At 44.8% G+C, this 19,915-nt stretch overlaps 1 protein-coding gene and 1 non-coding gene across 2 annotated transcripts; one reads left to right on the top strand and one right to left on the bottom strand.

The window, feature by feature from the left end:
• Positions 1–4,737: 4,737 nt before the first annotated feature.
• On the bottom strand, positions 4,738–10,238 carry RPL24 (ribosomal protein L24). The gene is made up of 6 exons (XM_066241138.1): positions 10,124–10,238; positions 9,925–10,000; positions 9,249–9,359; positions 5,742–5,878; positions 5,371–5,434; positions 4,738–4,862 (listed from the first exon to the last, which is right to left on the bottom strand). Exons 1-6 carry the CDS (start codon positions 10,126–10,128, stop codon positions 4,782–4,784), a joined length of 474 nt encoding a protein of 157 aa, XP_066097235.1. The 5' UTR covers positions 10,129–10,238; the 3' UTR covers positions 4,738–4,781.
• Positions 8,318–8,393, top strand: TRNAV-GAC (transfer RNA valine (anticodon GAC)). Its single transcript has one exon. It is a non-coding gene; the product is annotated as a tRNA-Val (tRNA).
• Positions 10,239–19,915: the final 9,677 nt, after the last annotated feature.

Raw genomic sequence — 19,915 nt, 5'->3', positions numbered from 1 at the left:
CCTCCTCTCCTCTCACTAAAAACAAAACAAAAAACATTCATTCCTGTAAAACTTACAGCAAGAAGATAAAATAGCTAATGGTTGAAAATGGGAATGTAGACCAGGATCCCAACAGATGTAAAACATCAGAATAAACTGTCAACCAGCAGTGACATTGAAAACAAACTTTTGTTGCCAAATTTTGGTATTGTTATCTTGTAATTTATATGCTAACTGGACATTTATTTGTATTGCTCGACTGTGAATTATGAATGTATATTCTTATGTAACTTATTTTTTAAAAATATTTTATTTATTGATTTTTAGAGAGAGGGGAGAGAGAGAGAAGGGGGAGGAGCAGAAAGCATCAACTCCCATATGTGCCTTGACCAGGCAGGCCCAAGGTTTCGAACCGGCAACCTCAGTGTTCCAGGTCGATGCTTTATCCCACTGCACCACCACAGGTCAGGCCACTTTTTATTTTTAATTAAAAAAATTTTAAGTGAGAGGAGGGGAGGTAGACAGACTCCTGCATGCACCCTGACCAGGATCCAACCAATAACCCATCTGGGGCTAATGCTAGGACCAACCAAGTTATCTTCAGCGCTTGGGATCTACGCTTGAAACAGTTGAGCCACTGGCTGCGAGAGAAAGACAGAAAGGGGTGAGGGAGGGCGAGAGCAGATGGTTGCTTCTCCTGTGACCTGACATGGGACGGAACCCAGGACTTCCGCATGCTGCACCTATGCTCTGAGGAAACCAGCCCAAGTCTTGTGTCGCTTTTTAAATTTGGAGCTTTTTCTAATTCCTTTTTGAGTTCAATATATATAAATATAATTAATGGATTAACGGGGTCAGTAATGTGAGTTACTTGTCATGAGTTTGTAATATGCATTTTAACTTTGTGTAAAGTACTTTTTTTTTTTTTTTTTTTACAGAGGAGATGGAGAGACAGAGAGAGAGAAGGGGGGGAGGAGCTGGAAGCATCAACTCCCATATGTGCCTTGACCAGGCAAGCCCAGGGTTTCGAACCGGCGACCTCAGCATTTCCAGGTCGGCGCTTTATCCACTGCGCCACCACAGGTCAGGCCGTATAAAGTACTTTTTAACATAGAGCTGTACCTTTTTTTGTGGTCAAATGTTTTCCTTTGTGATTTTTCCTTGTTTTTATGCTAAAACAGGGGGCTGATGAATTCACCTGAGGGATCCTGTACAAGCCACTGGTCCTGGGGAGCCTGTCTCCACATTTAAATAGGTTTGGATGTTTTTTTTGTAGTTCCCTCTGGGTTGCTGGCTACCCAGCATTTAAGGGTAATAAGAACTGCAGTTCCAGTTTATTGAGATCTAGACTAGAAAAGTAGTTCTTCAATGAGGTATTTTACTCTGTGGCCAGAAATGAGAATCCATAGCTCTGCATTCATGTTGGACATTTTGGTTTTTAAGCTAATGATCTTACTTTCCCTGTATTTTCATAAACAAAACATCACAATAAATTTTTTCAAGCAAAATCTTTTTTTTATTTTTTTTATTTTTCTGAAGCTGGAAACGGGGAGAGACAGTCAGACAGACTCCCGCATGCGCCTGACCGGGATCCTCCCGGCACGCCCACCAGGGGCAACGCCCTGCCTACCAGGGGCAATGCTCTGCCCACCAGGGGGCGATCTCTGCCCCTCCGGGGTGTCGCTCTGCCGCGACCAGAGCCACTCTAGCGCCTGGGGCAGAGGCCAAGGAGCCATCCCCAGCGCCCGGGCCATCTTTGCTCCAATGGAGCCTCGGCTGCGGGAGGGGAAGAGAGAGACAGAGAGGAAGGGGGGGGGGGGGGTGGAGAAGCAAATGGGCGCTTCTTCTATGTGCCCTGGCCGGGAATTGAACCGGGGTCCCCCGCACGCCAGGCTGACACGCTACCGCTGAGCCAACCGGCCAGGGCCTCAAGCAAAATCTTAATAGTTCTAAAGAAACAAAAGCTAGTTAGCCTATCTTGCATATTTCTTACGTTGATTTTACATATCTTTTTAGTTGAAACCCTCCAAAGGGACTGCTTTGTTACTCCCAGCACCAAGAAAAATGTCCGAGCCCTGGCTGGGTAGCTCCCTAGGGTGGAGTCTTGTCCTGAAGCGAGGAGGTTGCCGGTTTGATTCCAGTCAGGGTACATACGGAACAGATGACGATCCTCTCTCCCCTCCCAGTAAAACCATTAAGTAAAAATTTGCCTGACCTGTGGTGGCGCAGTGGATAAAGCGTCGACCTGGAAATGCTGAGGTCACCGGTTCAAAACCCTGGGCTTGCCTGGTTAAGGCACATATGGGAGTTGATGCTTCCAGCTCCTCCCCCCTTCTCTCTCTCTGTCTCTCTCCTCTCTCTCCCTCCTCTAAAAATGAATAAATAAAATAAAATAAAACAACAAGAACAAAAAAACCCAGTAAGTAAAAATTAAAACAAACACCTGAACTTAACAGGCACTAGAAAGAATAGTCCATTCCATCCTCTTGGATAGAGAATGGAGTTGGGGAGAAGTGCTGATGTCAGATTTTGCCTTCACCTAGTGTTTTTTATATGTAAGAGCAAGTTTCTTTAAAGGATGTGACTTGTTCATTATATCCTGGAAACTTGGTGTTACAAATTTTTTTATGGTTCAGACTTGCGAGGCAAGACACACCAGATTCAAATACCTGGGCAGAGGGCTGAAACTCTTAGGTGGAATCAACCCCGAGAAACTGCACCACTGCATATTTATTGAGTTCCAAAAGCCATAGCTCAGCTGATAAAACTAGAAAGTTACACAAGCCTTTTTTCCCATTTGTTTCATCCCCAACCCTGCACGTCGATTGTTTCTTTCATGTACAAGGACACAAGAGTCAGACTTGGTCTCAGAGCTTATTAATCATAAAGGACATCTGGTTCTTGGAGGCATTCCTCCAAGAATCCTGCGTGCTTGCATTCAGGTAACCCAGGCCAATGTCTCCCTATGGCTAACATACTCCAAGTAACCCTTGCTCTGCAGTTAACTGCCGTTTATACTGGTGCAGGGTCGGCTCCTACAACTTGACAGAATGTAGTAGATAAGATGCTCTGCTTTCTGTATATGTTTTTTTGAGTCAGAGGGACAGATCGGGACAGACAGAAGGGAGTGAGAAGAGAAGCATCAATTCTTCATTGTGGCACCTTAGTTGTTCACTGCTTTCTCATATGTGCCTTGATGGGTGGGAGGGCTATAGCAGAGTGAGTGATCCTTTGCTCAAGCCAGCCACCTTGGACTTCGAACCTAGGTCCTCCACATCCCCGTCCGATGCTCTACCCACTGCACTACCACCTAGTCGGGATATTCTTTTTGTTTTGTTTACTGATTTGAGAGGGAGGGAAAGAGAAACAATGATTTGTTGTTCCCCTTATTTATGCATTCATTGGTTGATTCTTGCATGTACCCTGAGGATTAAACCCACAATCTCTGCGTATCAGGACAATGCACTAACCAACTGAGCTATCTGGCCAGGGCTTGTAGACTATTCTTATAATTATATTCCCTATTTTCCATATCATATCTTACATACATACATATACATATATATATATATATTTTTTTTTTTTGTATTTTTCTGAAGCTGGAAACAGGGAGGCAGTCAGACAGACTCCCGCATGCGCCCGACCGGGATCCACCCGGCCCGCCCACCAGGGGGTGATGCTCTGCCCATCTGGGGTGTCGCTCTGTTGCGACCAGAGCCACTCTAGCGCCTGGGGCAGAGGCCAAGGAGCCATCCCCAGCGCCTGGGCCATCTTTTGCTCCATTGGAGCCTCGACTGCGGGAGGTGAAGAGAGACAGAGAGGAAGGAGAGGGGGAGGGGTGAAGCAGATGGGTGCTTCTCCTGTGTGCCCTGGCAGGGAATTGAACCCGGGACTTCCACACGCCAGGCCAATGCTCTACCACTGATCCAACTGGCCAGGGCCATACATATATTTCTTAAAAATCAGCAGGCTACTCAGGCATCTCTGTAATTTTAACTCTGGCTATGTAAGCTATGTCAAACTTCCAGCTCAGCAAACTGCTTTGGGAATTTTTAAGTATATTCTACTGAAGATGTACTCTTCACTTAAACTACTTTCTGGAAAACAGCAGATTAATACAGCTGATTAAGCATTTAAAATTCAGCTATCAGCTAATGCTAAGAGGTGATATACCAGTGAAAAAGTAAACCCAATATAAATGTCTATTGTGGAAAAGGATAATTTACCAAGGAAATAAAAAGGTCTACTTTCTACAGACACAGGCAACAAAAAAGTGTATCTTTTAGTAATCAAGCTGAACTAACTCGGCACAGCAGCCTAGCCACAGAACCAGAAAGTTAAAGACACTGCAGACTATGTAATGTGCCCTAACCCTCAGCTAAGCAAAGCTAGCATTTGACCATACGGATCTTATTTCCATCACTTGGCTTAACATCTCTCCAACAAAGAAACCTTACATTAGAAGGCACTATTCCAGAAAAACGAATTCTAGGAAATAGACGCCTGCGGCAGCTCTCCAGGGAGCACCCCGTGCCCCGCCCCCAGCATTTCCCTCGCCTCTCCCTTTCCCTAAGCTTCAACGGCCCTGCTTTTGCTTCTGTAACTTGTTCCCTGAGTCCATTTCTTCTACAGCTCGCTTCTCTCTCCCCGACTTTCTAAATAAACTATTCTTTGGGGGAAAAAGCCTAGTTCTTACATTCTTAACTTTGTAGTTCAGCTATCACCATACAGGCACAACATGTAAAAAACACACCACAATCTAGTTATAGCCAGGCCTTTATTTAGAAATCTGATATGTTAACTTAGCGTTTTCCACCAACACGGGGAGCCGAAACCTTCACAGGCTTCACAATCTTTTGCTTCGGCGCTGCCTTTGTGGGAGCCTGCAAAAAGATATGTTGTGTAGAATTATTCCACGCAACTTTGTGTTAATCACCCCTCTCTATGCCCAATGTGGGATACTGAGTTGTATCCTATGAACAAAAAAGGACATTATTTTTGTTAGTCATAAAGGACCATTATTAATTTTCTGGGTTTTTTTTAAAAAACTATGGTCATCTAAATTGATAAAAAAAAGGACATTATTTTTGTTAGTCATAAAGGACCATTATTAATTTTCTGGTTTTTTTTTTAAAAAACTATGGTCATCTAAATTGATAACATTGACCAAAGCTGCACACTCTACTATTATTGAAAACGTTTCTGTAAATTTAAAATTTCAAAATAAATTTTAAGAAACACTCACCCAGAAACCAGTCAAAACATCATTTTCATTAGAGCCTGCACTAAATTCTTTAAAAACTTGAAACTTTTATTTACTTATTACAATTTGGATTAAAAATGTTTTCCTGTTTTTTAAATAAAAAGAACCAAAGACAATCTCATAATTACCTTAGTAGCAGCCATTGCTGTCTTTTTAGACGCTTGCTTAGCCTTTTTTGCTTCCTTGGCAGCCCTGCAGGGTTAAAAATAACTTAAGGCAAAGCACTTTACTTCTTAAGGACACAGCTTATTAACAAGGAACCAGTGTGTTATGGAGAAATAGAATTTATCAATTTATCATATTCCTCCCCCATCCCCAATTATTTTTAAGAGAAATCAAAAGGGGTTGTCTATGTTATTAACCACCAAGTCAGTTTAACGTATATTAGGAATTACACAGTAGCTTTCATTGCAAATAGAAATGCCAGCAAATCAATCAGACTGTATTATGAACTTCTGACTATTAAACCTCAACAACACTCACAATGAAGGCTCCTCACCTGATAGCTTGTTCCCGTTGAGCTTTCCTAACTTCAGGTTTCTGATTCCTCTTGGCCATTATGTCAGCAAGAGAAGCACCAGTGATGGCCCTCTGGAATTTGACAGCTCGGCGGGTCCTTTTCTTTTGAATTTCTTCCTACAAAGAAAAAAGATGGGGAACAGGAATCATGAATTTGGGTGAGGAAGGGAAATGAAGTCTTTTAAGATTAGTTTCTGTCCTAATCCATTTAGGCTGCTGTAACAAAACACCAGACTGAATGGCTTGTAAACGACAGAAGTCTGTCACAGTCCAGGAGGCTGGAAGGCAGGGTTCCAGCATTATCAGGTGAGGGCCCTCTTCCTGCTGTCACTACGTATCACACGGCAGAAGGGGGAACGGCACAAGGGGGGACGGGAGCTCTCTCTTGGACCTTTTATTATGGGCTGGTTAAACCATTTATTGGAAATCCTGGCCATTTTTTACTACAAAGAGTTAAAACTCTAAGAAAGTTAACCGGACAGTACTTTAAAAGTGATTTGTAAAATCTTTTAAAGAATTTTACTTTTGGAAAAAATGATCAAACCTTAAATCACATATTTTGTTTTTCAAACCTTAAATCACATATTTTGTTTTTACTCAAAGTACTGTCACTGGGAGTAAGTCAAATTAGAAAATATGAGAAGAAAGTCACCACGTGTTAGGGCAGTGGTTGGCAAACTCACTAGTCAACAGAGCCAAATATCAACAGTACAACGATTAAAATTTCTTTTGAGAGCCAATTTTTAAAAAAAGATTTTATTTATTCATTTTAGAGAGGAGAGAAAGAGAGAGAGAAGGGGTAGGAGCAGGAAGCATCAACTCCTACATGTGCCTTGACCAGGCAAGCCCAGGGTTTCAAACTGGTGACCTCAGCATTCTAGGTCAATGCTTTATATCTACTGTGCTACGACAGGTCAGGCGAGAGCCAAAATTTTTAAACTTAAACTACATAGGTAGGTACATTGTTACTAACTTAATTAGGGTACTACTCCTAATTTTGTGGAAGAGCCACACACAAGGGGCCAAAGGGCTGCATGTGGCCCATGAGCCACGGTTTGCTGACCACTGTTTAGGGAATGTCCAGGAATCAAGACAGAACACTTCAAATATTTGCAGTGTACCCTAAGTCCAAGAAAAATTTTAAAAATACTCGAAGAACTGTTTATTAAGGCAAGGATATGCAATTATATTTAAAGTTTTAAACAAACTATATGTGGAAAACAGGGAACATTTGTGATTAACTGCTCATTTTACTTTAAACATTTTACTGAGATGAAATCTTATTATAGAGAATGCCATTATTTACATGTTTATATTAATCTCAAATACATCTCAAAAATATTTTCCTTATTGTGGTAAAAGATACATACCAAGTTAACCACTGTAAAGCATTTTTAGTGTCTAATTCAGTGGCATTAAATACAACCCTAATTATGTGCAACCACCAAGCTATCCATCTCCAGAACATTTTCAGCATTCCAAACGTCGTACTTATTAATGACAGCTCCCCATTCTTCCCTCCCCCGACCCGGTATCCTGTACTTTTTGTCTTTATGAATTTTTGCCTACTTTAGTTACCTCATAAAAACGGAACACTGGGCCCTGGCCGGTTGGCTCAGCGGTAGAGCGTCGGCCTGGCGTGTGGGGGACCTGGGTTCGATTCCCAGCCAGGGCACACAGGAGAAGCGCCCATCTGCTTCTCCTCCCCCCCCCCTTCCTCTCTGTCTCTCTCTTCCCCTCCCACAGCCAAGGCTCCATTGGAGCAAAGATGGCCCGGGCGCTGGGGATGGCTCCTTGGCCTCTGCCCCAGGCGCGGGAGTGGCTCTGGTCGCGGCAGAGCATCGCCCCCTGGTGGGTGTGCCAGGTGGATCCTGGTCGGGCACATGCGGGAGTCTGTCTGACTGTCTCTCCCCGTTTCCAGCTTCAGAAAAATACAAAAAACAAACAAACAAAAAAACGGAACACTGTAACATTTGTCCTTTTACTCTGGCTTATTTCACTTAGCACGTCTTAAAGGTTCGTGCATGCTGGCCCGCTGTCAGCTTTTTAAGGCCGAGTAATATTCCACGGTGTGTACACAACACACTTCATTATTCAATACACTGACGGGGCTCTGGGTTGTCTCCACCCTTTGGCTCTTTATTGTGAATAACAGTGCTATGCACACACCAATGTACGATTTTTCTGTGTTAAGTTCCTATTTACAATTCTCTTGGATATATACTTAGAAAAGAAATTGCTGGATCTTACATTGCTCATGCCATCTTATATGCAGCAATGCACGAGGGTTCCAATTTCTCCACTTTCTCACCAAAACTTATTTCCCTTTTTTGGTAATGGCCATCCCATGAAATGTGTCAAATCCATTCTTTAAAAAAAATTTTTTATTTATTGACTTTAGCCAGTGAAAAAGGAAGAAAGAGAGATGGGAATATCGACCCAGTCCTGGATATGCCCTGAACGGTATCGAACTGCCAACCTCTGTGCTTTGGGCTGATGCTAACCAACCAAGCTATCTGGCCAGGGCTCAAATCCCCTTTTAAATTCAGTACTGTGGCCCTGGCCAGTTGGCTCAGTGGTAGAGCATCAGCCTGACGTGCAGGAGTCCTGGGTTCGATTCCCAGCCAGGGCACACAGGAGAAGTGCCCATCTGCTTCTCCACCCCTCCCCCTCTCCTTCCTCTTTGTCTCTCTCTTCCCCTCCTGCAGCCAAGGCTCCATTGGAGCAAAGTTGGCCCGGGCGCTGAGGATGGCTCTGTGGCCTCTGCCTCAGGCGCTAGAATGGCTCTGGTCGCAACAGAGCATCGCCCCTGGTGGGTGTACCGGGTGGATCCCAGTGGGGCGCATGCAGGAGTCTGACTGCCCCCGTTTCCAACTTCAGAAAAATACAAATAAATAAATAAATAAATAACTAAATTCAGTACCGAGTAATGTGTTTCACTCAAGAAGTGCTTACTAAACATTCACAAGCTTCAATACTCCAAGTCTCCTGGATACTAATCCCACTGTTTTCTGCACTCAAACCTTTTCTCAAAAACCTCCATCAAGCTAAAAGAGCACTTAAAAAACCACATCCCGTTTTGAGAACAAATTTCTACACTGGAAAACTCCACTGCTATCTATTAGGACTAAACACCATAATACAAAAAACAAACAAATTACCTAAGCGCTCAGCTTTCGTTCACTGAAACACCTCACACTCTTCCACGGTGCCCTGGAACCCAAGCGCGCTTAATGTCCTTTACCTGACAGGCGAAAGGATGCTTTCAAATCTCAACTTGGCATTTACTGCGGGCCTAATAAAATATACACAAGGAGCCACTGTTTCTATCACTCAACCATTTCTTTCACTGTCTGGGGACTTACAACTGAAGAGCACGTCCGCACACTGTGTCATTTAGCTACCACTTTACAGAAGAGCAGCAACAGATGACCCGAGTTTGAACGACCCCGAGCCAGCCCCCCACACCAAGGCGCGTTCCACTTACCGACTGTCCCTTCTTGTGCTTCCTTCGGTAGAGGACAGTCCAGTTTATCTGCCGAGGGTTCCTCTTGGAAAGGAAGGCCGACTCGCATTTTGCATTTAGAAACTGGAAAACCTATCACGACAAATTCGAAGAGCCTAAGGTGCCTACTTAACGGTACCAAGCAGAGGAAGGCTGAAGCTGAGATCCTGAGCGGATTCATAGTTCTACCCTCATTTTACTCAGCTGAGGCCCAGAGACCAAAGAGCTCGGGTCGCAACCCGGCAGATGGCTGGGCAGCTGCTCGGAGATTTCTTTCTGCCTTTGGTCCCGTCTTTGAGGAGCTGGCGAAGCGGGACTCCTGTCGCAGGGGAGGGTGGGGCGTCACCTGGTTCCTGTCCCTCCCGGGACCCCCGGGGGTTTTGGTGTTCATAAAATCGCCGGACTTTATGGCTCATTTTCCTCACAGCGGGATATTCGTGTGACACAAACTCCCAACTTGCGACCTAACTCACCCCAGATCAAAGCTCTAGAACGGTTCGCTCGGAGGCTTCGGATCCCTACAGCCACCGCAGACCCGCCCTGGAGCCGGCCTCTCGGGGACGAAGAACGACGCCGCAAGCGAACCCGCCCAGCCCGAATGAACGCGGTCGCTCCCGGGGGAGCACAGACCGCGTACGCCCGACGCGGCCTCCAGTACCTTCCCGTCGGTCCTGGCGTAGCGCCTCCCGTGCCCGGGGTAGATCTTGTACCCGCTGAAACTGCACAGCTCCACCCTGTAAGAAAAGCGAGAGCCCATGAGGGAGGGCGTCTATGGCAAAGAGGAGCCATGTCGGGGACCCCGGGGAGGCGATCTGCCCGAAGATGGAAAAGGATTCGGATCCAAGGTTCCTGCTTACTTCATGGTTCCGGATGCCGGGAAGAAGGCGAGTGGGTGAAGAGAAGGAGAGGATCATGGGAAAAGGACGTGTCAAGTCGTCGGGGCAATCTCCTCCCCTATTTCCTTCTCTAATCCGGGCGCTTGGTGATGACGTCACTCCGCCAGGCGCCTGATCTACGTTTTGAGAGCAGCCCCGCAGGCACTTGTGCCGGAGTCATTCTCTCCTACGGCGGGATGTCCTAGAGCCACTCCCTGCTGCAGGAATGTGAACTCTTATAGTTTAGTGACCCACAGACGAATACCCCTCAGGTAAAACTTAAAGGCACATTTTTGCCCTCCGTCTTGGCCCATCCCTCAACAACATTAAATTTTAATAGTTTCACAATTAGCAAAAACGTAATGACATCTGAACTGTCTCCTGGCCGTGCGAATCGAATTGTGCGTGATGGTGCTTTGCATGAATGATAATGAGCATTCATTGAGTGCTCTATGCCAGGACGTGTGCTCAAGTATTTACATACATTAGTAGTTCACACAGTTTCCTAAATCCCATTTTGAGGCGCTACCGTACCTCAAAATGAGGACTGCCATCGAGGAAGGCCTGGGCTGTGGAGCTGCTGCCTAATGGAGCCCAGACCCCGATGTTGTGCAGAGAAGGGCAGAGCCCTTGTCAGAAGCTTGGAAAAGAGCTCTGGCCAGACCCACTGGACGGCCAACGTCTCAACCTCCTGTACCTAATACTATACACTTCAGCATGTATGATGGGTGGCAGTGGCAGGAGGCAATCCTAGGAAACAAATGTGAAGATTGATTTATATATAATACCTGTATAAGCAGCTTACCCCTGAAAACGTTCTGTAAATAGGTAGTTGAAGAGATTTAGAAAGTCCAACAAGGTGGCTGATGAATGTTAAGAAAGCTGTACAGCCTGACCTGTGGTGGCGCAGTGGATAAAGCGTCAACCTGGAAACACTGAGGTCGCCGGTTCAAAACCCTGGGCTTGCCTGGTCAAGGCACATATGGGAGTTGATGCTTCCTGCCCCTCCCCCCTTCTCTCTCTCTCTCTCTCTCTCTCTCTCTCTCTCTCTCTCCCCTCTCTATAATGAATAAATAAAATATTTTTAAAAGGATGCTTATAAAAAAAAAAGAAAGCTGTACAATTATGCTGGAACCAGTCTCAAGAACGAGTTATAGAACTCTGAGTGGAAATGAAGAGCAAAGAGGAAGAATTTGACAGCCTGGCCAACTCTGACCAGCTGTTGAGAATTCCTAGTATACTTTGGGAAGATATTGTCTAGACTGTAGGCAAATGACTGCCTCAGGCTTCCATGAACTTAATCAACTCTGACATTCATTTCACTCTGTTTTAAGTCATTGCTGATTAAATATATTGTTATTTACTTGTTTTTATTAACTTTAGGAAGAGGAAGTGATAGAGAGAAGAAACATTGATCTGTTCCTGTATGTGCTCAGGAACAATTATTGCTATTCATTGGGCCAAATAATCAACCTTTTTTATATCTTCATGTCGTATAGTTACCAGATATCCATTGCCCCTGAGAGTCACTATCTAAGGGAGGTGGTTCTCAGCAGCCGAGCCAGATGCTACTGACAGCTGGAGGATGCTGCTGGTCACCGTGCCTGTTGCTTAAAGGGATCTGGATAGGGCATCTCTATATTTACCATCCCTACAGACCAAGTAATCACATTCTGGTGTTTTCTTCCGATAACATCCTCTTCTCGGATGTAGCATGGGTCTTGCCTTTTTTACAATCTATCACCATAGTGCCCAGCAGGCTGGTCATTCCCAAGACTCTTAGGCATTGACTTCAGGGAGGGCTTTGAAAGTAATGCCCAGTTAACTTGGTTAGAAAATTGCTAGGTTTAATGTAGCATTAAAAATTATGAAGCTTTCTTTAAAATTATGATCCTTCCTTCCTTCCTTCCTTCCTCCCTCCCTCCCTCCCTCCCTCCCTCCCTCCCTCCCTCCCTCCCTCTCTCCTTTCTCTCCCTTTCTTTTCTTTCTTTCTTTCTTTCTTTCTTTCTTTCTTTCTTTCTTTCTTTCTTTCTTTCTTTCTTTCTTTCTTTCTTTTCTTTTTCTTTCGCCGGGAGAGACAGAGAGATAGGAACATCAGGCTGTTCCTGTATGTGCCCTGACTGGGGATCGAACTGGCAACCTCTGTGCTTCAAAATGACATTCCAGCCAACTGAGCTATCTGGCCAGGGCTTTAGAATTTTGAAGCATTATTAAAATTAAAAATCATGAAGTAGGTCTTAAACTTAAAAATTAGAAAGCATTCTTTAAAAGAGTATACGTCTAATCAAGTCTTTTGATCTACCGATTATATATGAAATATAGGGGACAGAGGGAGACGTGAGACGACTCCACAGAGGTGCCATCTGCAGGACTTAATTTCCTTAACGGCATGTAAATTGGGGGGGGGAGGGGAGAAATAAAAATGTCTATGGACAGGATTAGCTGAATAACTACTTTTCAGGGCCCAGGGTAATTTTCAGGACCCCCAGTGTCGGGTCCTTTGTGTCAATAGCAAGAAAACGATGCTATTATATATACTAAAATATTCAGTGATTTCTTCTGCAATTTATCTTTTGACCTCTCGTGGTATTTTTTTCATTTGCTAGTAGAGGTCAGGAAGTGGGGTCAGCCATCTCTTTGCACCACCCTGCCGGCCCAGCCTGTAGTGAGCTGGCAGGCCCCTGGGTGGGCATGAGCTGCTGGCAGAATGCATGGTGGCTTTGGAGAGAGGGGAGGGAGAGGTGGAGGCTGGCGTCAGCGGACTCTAGAACCTGCGGCTCTCTAAGACCCCTGTCTAGAGGGTGAGGAGGCCCAGGAAGTGGGCCCACGTGGGAGCCGAGGCTCCGAGCCCAGAGCATGTGCTCTATTGTTCCCCTATACTTCCCTTACACAGATGCAGAGGTACAACTATCAAGACTTTCCAGACAGCCACTGCAGAGCATTAAATCCCCAGCCTGAGGTGCTCCTGGGTGTTGGGCCCTGTGTAACTAGACTGGCTGATGAAAAGAAATTTAAGAGCCTCCTTAACAAATTACAACATATGGCTCTTTCCCCTCCCTTCTTTTCCAAATGAGAGGAGGGGAGATAAACTCCCACGTGCTCTGACTGGGATCCACCCAGCAACCCCTACTTTGGGCCAGTGCTCTGCCCATCTGGGGCCGTTCTCTCAACCAAGCCATTTTTAGTGCCCGAGACAGAGGCTCCATGGAGCCATCTTCAGCACCTGGGCTGATACACTTGACCCAATTGAACTGTGGCTACTGGAAGGGAAGAGACAGAGAGAGGGAGAGAGGAAGAAGGGGGAGAGGTGGGGAAGCAGACGGCGCTTCTCCTGTGTGCCCTGGCTGGGAATTGAACCTGGGACATCCACATTCTGGGCCGTCACTCTACCACTGAGCCAACTGGCCAGGGCGCAACCTATGGATCTTATTTGAGGCCTGATTTGCACAAACAAGCTGGTCAGGCAATGGGGTAATTGGAACACTGATTGGATTTTTGATGATATTAAGATGTATTGTTAATCTTTTGGGTCTTATCATTGCATTGTCATTACATTTAATTTTTAGAAGTTTACCTTCCCAGATACACACTAAACATTTATATTTATAAAACAGCAGGATAGCTGGCATTTGCCTTAAATTAATATGAGGGAGAGTCCAGTAGGTAAGGGCACGGATAACAAAATGACCAGGAGTGGATAATAACTGAAGCTGGGTGTTGAGCAGGGGAACAGTCTCTATATTGTGATGTACTCCTAATTACTTTTTCAGGGTAAAAAAGTTTCAGACAATGATAATCTGCTTTGGATAAAAAAGATTTAACCCCCCACAAGTCATTCCTGAAAAATAGGAAAAGTAAGTACCACCTGTATTATTTTGTAATAAAAATATTTACAGCAAAAAAAAAAAGTCATACAGGAATGTTTGTAGCATCTTTATTCATAATACCTACAGGAAACAGTGTGGGTGCCCCATCAACAGGTGACTATATAATCAAACTATAATGTATATACCTATACAATGGACTACTACTCAGAAATAAAATGGAATAAACTATGGATTTTCCACATCAACCTGAGTTCCAAAACCATTGTGCTAAGTGAAAGACTTGCAGAAAAGTACATACTGTGTGACTCCACATATATCAAGTTCAGTTCACACCATGCAAAGCTAGCGTGTGTGGCAAAAGGAAAGTCAGCCCAGTAGTTGCCTCCGAAGGGAGAGAGGAAAGTTTGAACGGGGAGGTGTGTAAGGGAACTTCCTGTGTTAATAGTAATGTTCTCTATTTGTATGGGTTTCAGGTTGATTACAGAGCTTGCCAAAATTCAGGAAATGTTCACATAAGATTTGAGCATTTCACTATATCTACATTTTAATTTAAAAGAAAGAAAATCGTGAGTAAATATTGAGCAGCTGTTAACAAAATACTTGCTTACGTATGTGGAGGGAGGCATACTGATCCGTCAAAAAACAAGCCGGGTGGAAGGACAGAGAGATGGATGGGTAGGGGAGGGGACAAGTATAACCCAATGTTGATAAGAGAATCAAAGCGGTGAGTTTATGAGTGTTAACTATGAGAGGCTTTCAAATTTTCTGTATTGTTGGAATCTTTTTTATAATAAAAATTTTTTATTTACTTTTTTAGGTTTTATTTATTCTTTTTTTTTTTATTAGAGAGAGAGGAAAGAGAGAGAGAACAGGGGGAGGAGCAGGAAGCATCAACTCCCATATATGCCTTGACCAGGCAAGCCCAGGGTTTTGAACCGGCGACCTCAGCATTCCAGGTCGACGCTTTATCCTCTGCACCACCACAGGTCAGGCCTATAATAAAATTTTGTGGGCCCTGGCCGGTTGGCTCAGTGGTAGAGCGTGGGCCTGGTGTGCGGGGGTCCTAGGTTCGATTCCCGGCCAGGGCACACAGGAGACGCGCCCATCTGCTTCTCCACCCCTCCCCCTCTCCTTCCTCTCTGTCTCTCTCTTCCCCTCTAGCAGCCGAGGCTCTACTGGAGCGAAGATGGCCCAGGGGCGCTGGGGATGGCTCCTTGGCCTCTGCCCCAGGCGCTAGACTGGCTCTGGTCGCAGCAGAGCGACCCCCCAGAGGGGCAGAGCATCGCCCCCTGGTGGGCAGAGCGTCGCCCCTGGTGGGCGTGCCGGGTGGATCCTGGTCGGGCACATGCGGGAGTCTGTCTGACTGTCTCTCCCCGTTTCCAGCTTCAGAAAAAAAGATAAATAGAAAAAAAAAAAAAATTTTGTGAATATAAAGGGAGCCATCTTCTGGACGAAACTGGTATTACTGATTGACTCAAAAAGTCAATGATTTATATGACTTGATATTGATAACTTGACTGTTTTTCACATACTCTATTGGTTCTCACTTATATGCCTAGGCCCTCTTCTTTGGCTGGAAATCTTTCTTCCCCTCCACGGGCTAACTTCCCACTCAGATTTTACTTCCTCTATAACAGAATTCTGTGAATAATAAATATTTTAGGCTTTGTAGGCCAAGAGGCAAAATTGAAGATATTATATAGGTATTTATACAGGGTGGGGCAAAAGTAGGTTTACATTTGTGTAAATGTAATTACATAAAATGCAGAATTTATTATTGTATTATTTATTAATTATTTTATTATTTTCTATATGAACAATTGTAAGCCCACTTTCCCCCCACCCTCTGTCACAAGAGAGAAAAACGATTTTCAAATTATCACTGATAAAATTTAAAACATAATAATATTGAGTACAAGTTGTTTTTTTTAGAGATTTTATTTATTGATTTTAGAGAGGAGAGAGAGAGAGAGAAGCAGGAAGCATCAACTCATAGTTGATACTTTCTTTTTTTAAAATTTTATTTATTCATTTTTAGAGAGGAGAGAGAGAGGGAGAGAGAGAAACAGAGAGAGAGAGAAAGGGGGAGGAGCTGGAAGCATCAACTCCCATATGTGCCTTGACCAGGCAAGCCCGGGGTTTTGAATCAGCGACCTCAGCATTTCCAGGTCGATGCTTTATCCACTGCACCACCACAGGTCAGGCTCATAGTTGATTCTTGCGTGTGCCTGATGCAGGGAAACCCCGGGTTTCAAACAGGCGACCTCAGAATTCCAGGTCAACACTCTATCCACTGTGCCACCACAGGTCAGGCGAGTACAGTGTTTGTAATACAGGTCTACGAAAGAGAAGAATGAAATTCTTTTTTGTAAAGGTGGATAACATTTCTCTTAATTAGGGTTTATCTGTTAATCCTGATCTGTAACTAGATATTACACAATTAATTTTTAACCCAAATTTAGTCTTTCTTTTAAAGACTTTATTTATTGATTTTACAGAGACAGAGGAGGGGCAGGAAATGAGAAGTCCTTGCTTCAGCATTCTGGCTGTTCATTGGTTGCTTGTTGCGTGTGCTTGACCGGGCAAGCCCAGGCTTTGTTGTTTTTCAGGGAGGGAGAGGAGAAAGACAGACAGGAAAGGAGAGAGATGAGAAGCATCAACTCATAGCTGTTCATTGATTACTTTTCATACGTGCCTTGATGGGGTGGGGTAGGGGTGACTCCACCCGAGCCAATAACTCCTTGCTCAAGCCAGCAACCTCGGGGTTTCACACCTGGGTCCTCAGTGTCCCAGGTCAATGCTCTATCTGCTGTGCCACCACTTGGTCAGGCAAGCCCAGGCTTTTTAATAGGCAACTTCAAAGTTCCAGGTTGGTGCTCTATCCACTGTGCCACCATAGTCCAGGCACCCGAATTTTGTCTTTTCACTCAGATAAACACTGCCCAATACTGAGATGAATCCAAGGGTGTATGATTTAAAAATTAAAAATATATATTTTTGATTTTAGAGAGAAACATCAATTTGTTGTTTCACTTATTTATGCATTCATAAATAAGTTGGTTCCTGTATGTGCCTTGACCGGTATTGAACCTGAAACTTGGCGCATCAGGAGGAAGCGCTAGCCCACTGGGCTACCTGGCCAGGGAAGGGCACGTGATTTAAATTGAGCATATTAAGCTCTGGCCGGTTGGCCAGGGGATAACATTGTTGGCCCTGCGTGTGGATGTCTTGGGTTTGATCTGTGGTCAAGGCACACAGAAGTGACCATCTGTTTCTCCCCTCCCCGCCTTTTTTCTCTCTCTTTTCCCCTCCTGTAGCCAGTGGCTTGATTGGTTCAACTGTCGCCTCAGGAGCTGAGGATAGCTTGGTTGATTTCAAGCATTGGCCCGAAATAGGGGTTGCAAGTGGTTCCGGTCAGGGTGCATGTGGGAGTCTGTCTCTGTATCTCCTCCTCTCAATTAAACAAAATTGAGCATATTACTCTCTTGGAAGGCAATTATAGAGTTATATCATTCTCTGTACATTTTCTGTTTAGCATGTGAGATCTAATCATTTCTTATTTAAAGTTAAGAAAGCCTGAAGGTGGTGGTGCAGTGGATAGAGCATTGACCTGGGATGCTGAGGGCCCAGGTTTGAAACCCCAAGGTTGCTGGCTTGAGCGGGGGATCACTGGCTCACCTTAGCCCCCTCCCACCCCATCAAGGCACATAAAAGAAGCAACCAGTGAACAGCTAAAGTGACAAAACTACAAGTTGATTCTTCTCATCTTTATCTCTTCCTGTCTCTTTCTTTCTCACTCACTCTCAGAAAATAAACAAAAAACAAAACTGAGAGCTGCTCAGTGGCACAACTAATGGGTCTTGAAATATGAAAATTTCCTTTGTATTTGCACTGAGATCTCTCTAAAATACTAGCACTGTAGCATGAGCTCGAAAAATATAACCGCTGCAAATTTGTATGAGAATGGAGATCTTGCCTTTCTTGCCAAATTTCTTTACTGCAGAGACCTCGGGGTTTCGAACCTGGGACCTCAGCATCCCATGTCGATGCTCTATTCACTGTGCCACCACCGGTCAGGCCTGTGCTCTGCTGTGTTGTCTTGTAAGCTTAGGTTGAATTTATTAAGAAATATCATTGAATGATCACAATTAGCAAGTTAGCAAAAATGATTTTTAAAAAATTTTTTTTTTAGAAAGAGAGGGACAGACAGGGACAGACAGACAGGAAGGGAGAAAGATGAGAAGCATCAACTCATAGTTGCAGCACCTTAATTGTTCATTGATTGCTTTCTCACATGTGCCTTGACCAGGGGGCTACAGCAGAGCGAGTGACCCCTTGCTCAAGCCAGTGACCTTGGACTTCAAACCAGCAACCTTTGGGCTCAAGCCAGTGACCATGGTGTCACGTCTATATTATCCCACGCTCAAGCGGGTGACTCCATACTCAAGCTGATGACCTCGGGGATTGAATCTGAGTTCTCAGTGTCCCAGGCCAACACTCTATCCATTGTGCCACTGCCTGGTCAGGCCCTAAGATCACATTCTTTTTTTTTTTTTAAATTATTTATTTATTTATTCATTTTTTAGAGAGGAGAGAGAGAGGGAGAGAGAAACAGAGAGAGAGAAGGGGGGAGGAGCTGGAAGCATCAACTACCATATGTGCCTTGACCAGGCAAGCCCAGGGTTTCGAACCGGCTACCTCAGCATCTCCAGGTCGACGCTTTATCCACTGCGCCACCATTGGTCAGGCAAGATCACATTCTTAAACACTATATTTTATTGTCTCCTAAGGGTCTTCCAAGTCACCTAAATCCATCTGCCTAATGAATACAGAAGAGAAAATGGAAGTCCAGGGAGGTTAAAAAGCTTTCTAAAAACCATGCAGTTAAAAAAAAAAAAATCATACACTTACTGTCACATACCCTCCCAGAGCCAAGTCTCTCAGCTCCTATCTCATGTCTTTTTATTTTATTTTATTTTTAAATTTTATTTGTTTATTTTAGAGACAGCGAGGAAGGGGGAGTGAGAGAGACAGAAGCGTTGATCCGGTTCTGTATGTGTCCTGAGTGGGGATGGAACCAGCAATCTCTGCACATTGGGGCAATGCTCTAACCAAACGAGCTGTTCAGCCAGGGCTATCTTGTGCCTTTCATTTTTATTTACTATTTTTTTTTTCTTTAAAAAAAATTTTTTTTTCTTTTCTGAAGCTGGAAACAGGAAGAGACAGTCAGACAGAATCCAGCATGCGCCTGACCAGGATCCACCCGGCACGCCCACCAGGGGCGACGCTCTGCCCACCAGGGGGCGATGCTCTGCCCCTCCGGGGCGTCTCTCTGCCGAGACCAGAGCCACTCCAGCGCCTGGGGCAGGGGCCAAGGAGCCATCCCCAGCGCCCAGGCCATCTTTGCTCCGATGGAGCCTCGGCTGCGGGAGGGGTAGAGAGAGACAGAGAGGAAGGAGGGGCGGGGTGGTGGTGGTGGAGAAGCAAATGGGCGCTTCTCCTGTGTGCCCTGGCCGGGAATCGAACCCGGGTCCCCAGCACGCCAGGCCGACGCTCTACCGCTGAGCCAACCGGCCAGGGCCTTATTTACTATTTTTAAAGATTTTACTTATTGATTTTACAGAGAGAGGAGATAGGTGGGGGAAGCAAAAAGTATCAACTCATAGTTGCTTCACTTTAGTTGTTCATTGACCGCTTGTCCTATGTGCCTTGACCAGACAAGCCCAAGGTTTCAACCCGGCGACTTTACACTCGATCCGCTGTGACACCACAGCCTTCTTACTACAGTACTCGTAATGGGCACTTTATTTTAGAAGGAAGTTTCTTTTCCCACAGTGTTTACCTCTGTAAACTATCTTTCCGAGAGAGAAAACAAAGTGCTACCCTTACATCTAGGAAAGATACTGCCTTCTTTAAATCTAGGAAAGAGTTGAAACCTTACAAATAT

This window comes from Saccopteryx bilineata, chromosome 8 (assembly GCF_036850765.1).
Source record: "Saccopteryx bilineata isolate mSacBil1 chromosome 8, mSacBil1_pri_phased_curated, whole genome shotgun sequence".
Taxonomy (NCBI): Eukaryota; Metazoa; Chordata; class Mammalia; order Chiroptera; family Emballonuridae; genus Saccopteryx; species Saccopteryx bilineata.
This window is presented reverse-complemented; position numbering and strand designations above follow the sequence as displayed.

Bases quoted from the DNA above. Each gene is read 5' to 3' on its own strand.
- RPL24 (XM_066241138.1), bottom strand. The intron at 5,435-5,741 runs GTGAGGAGCCTT...TTAACCCTGCAG, and splicing joins CAACGGGAACAAGCTATCAG to GGCTGCCAAGGAAGCAAAAA. The intron at 4,863-5,370 runs GTAATTATGAGA...ATCTTTTTGCAG, and splicing joins CAGCAATGGCTGCTACTAAG to GCTCCCACAAAGGCAGCGCC.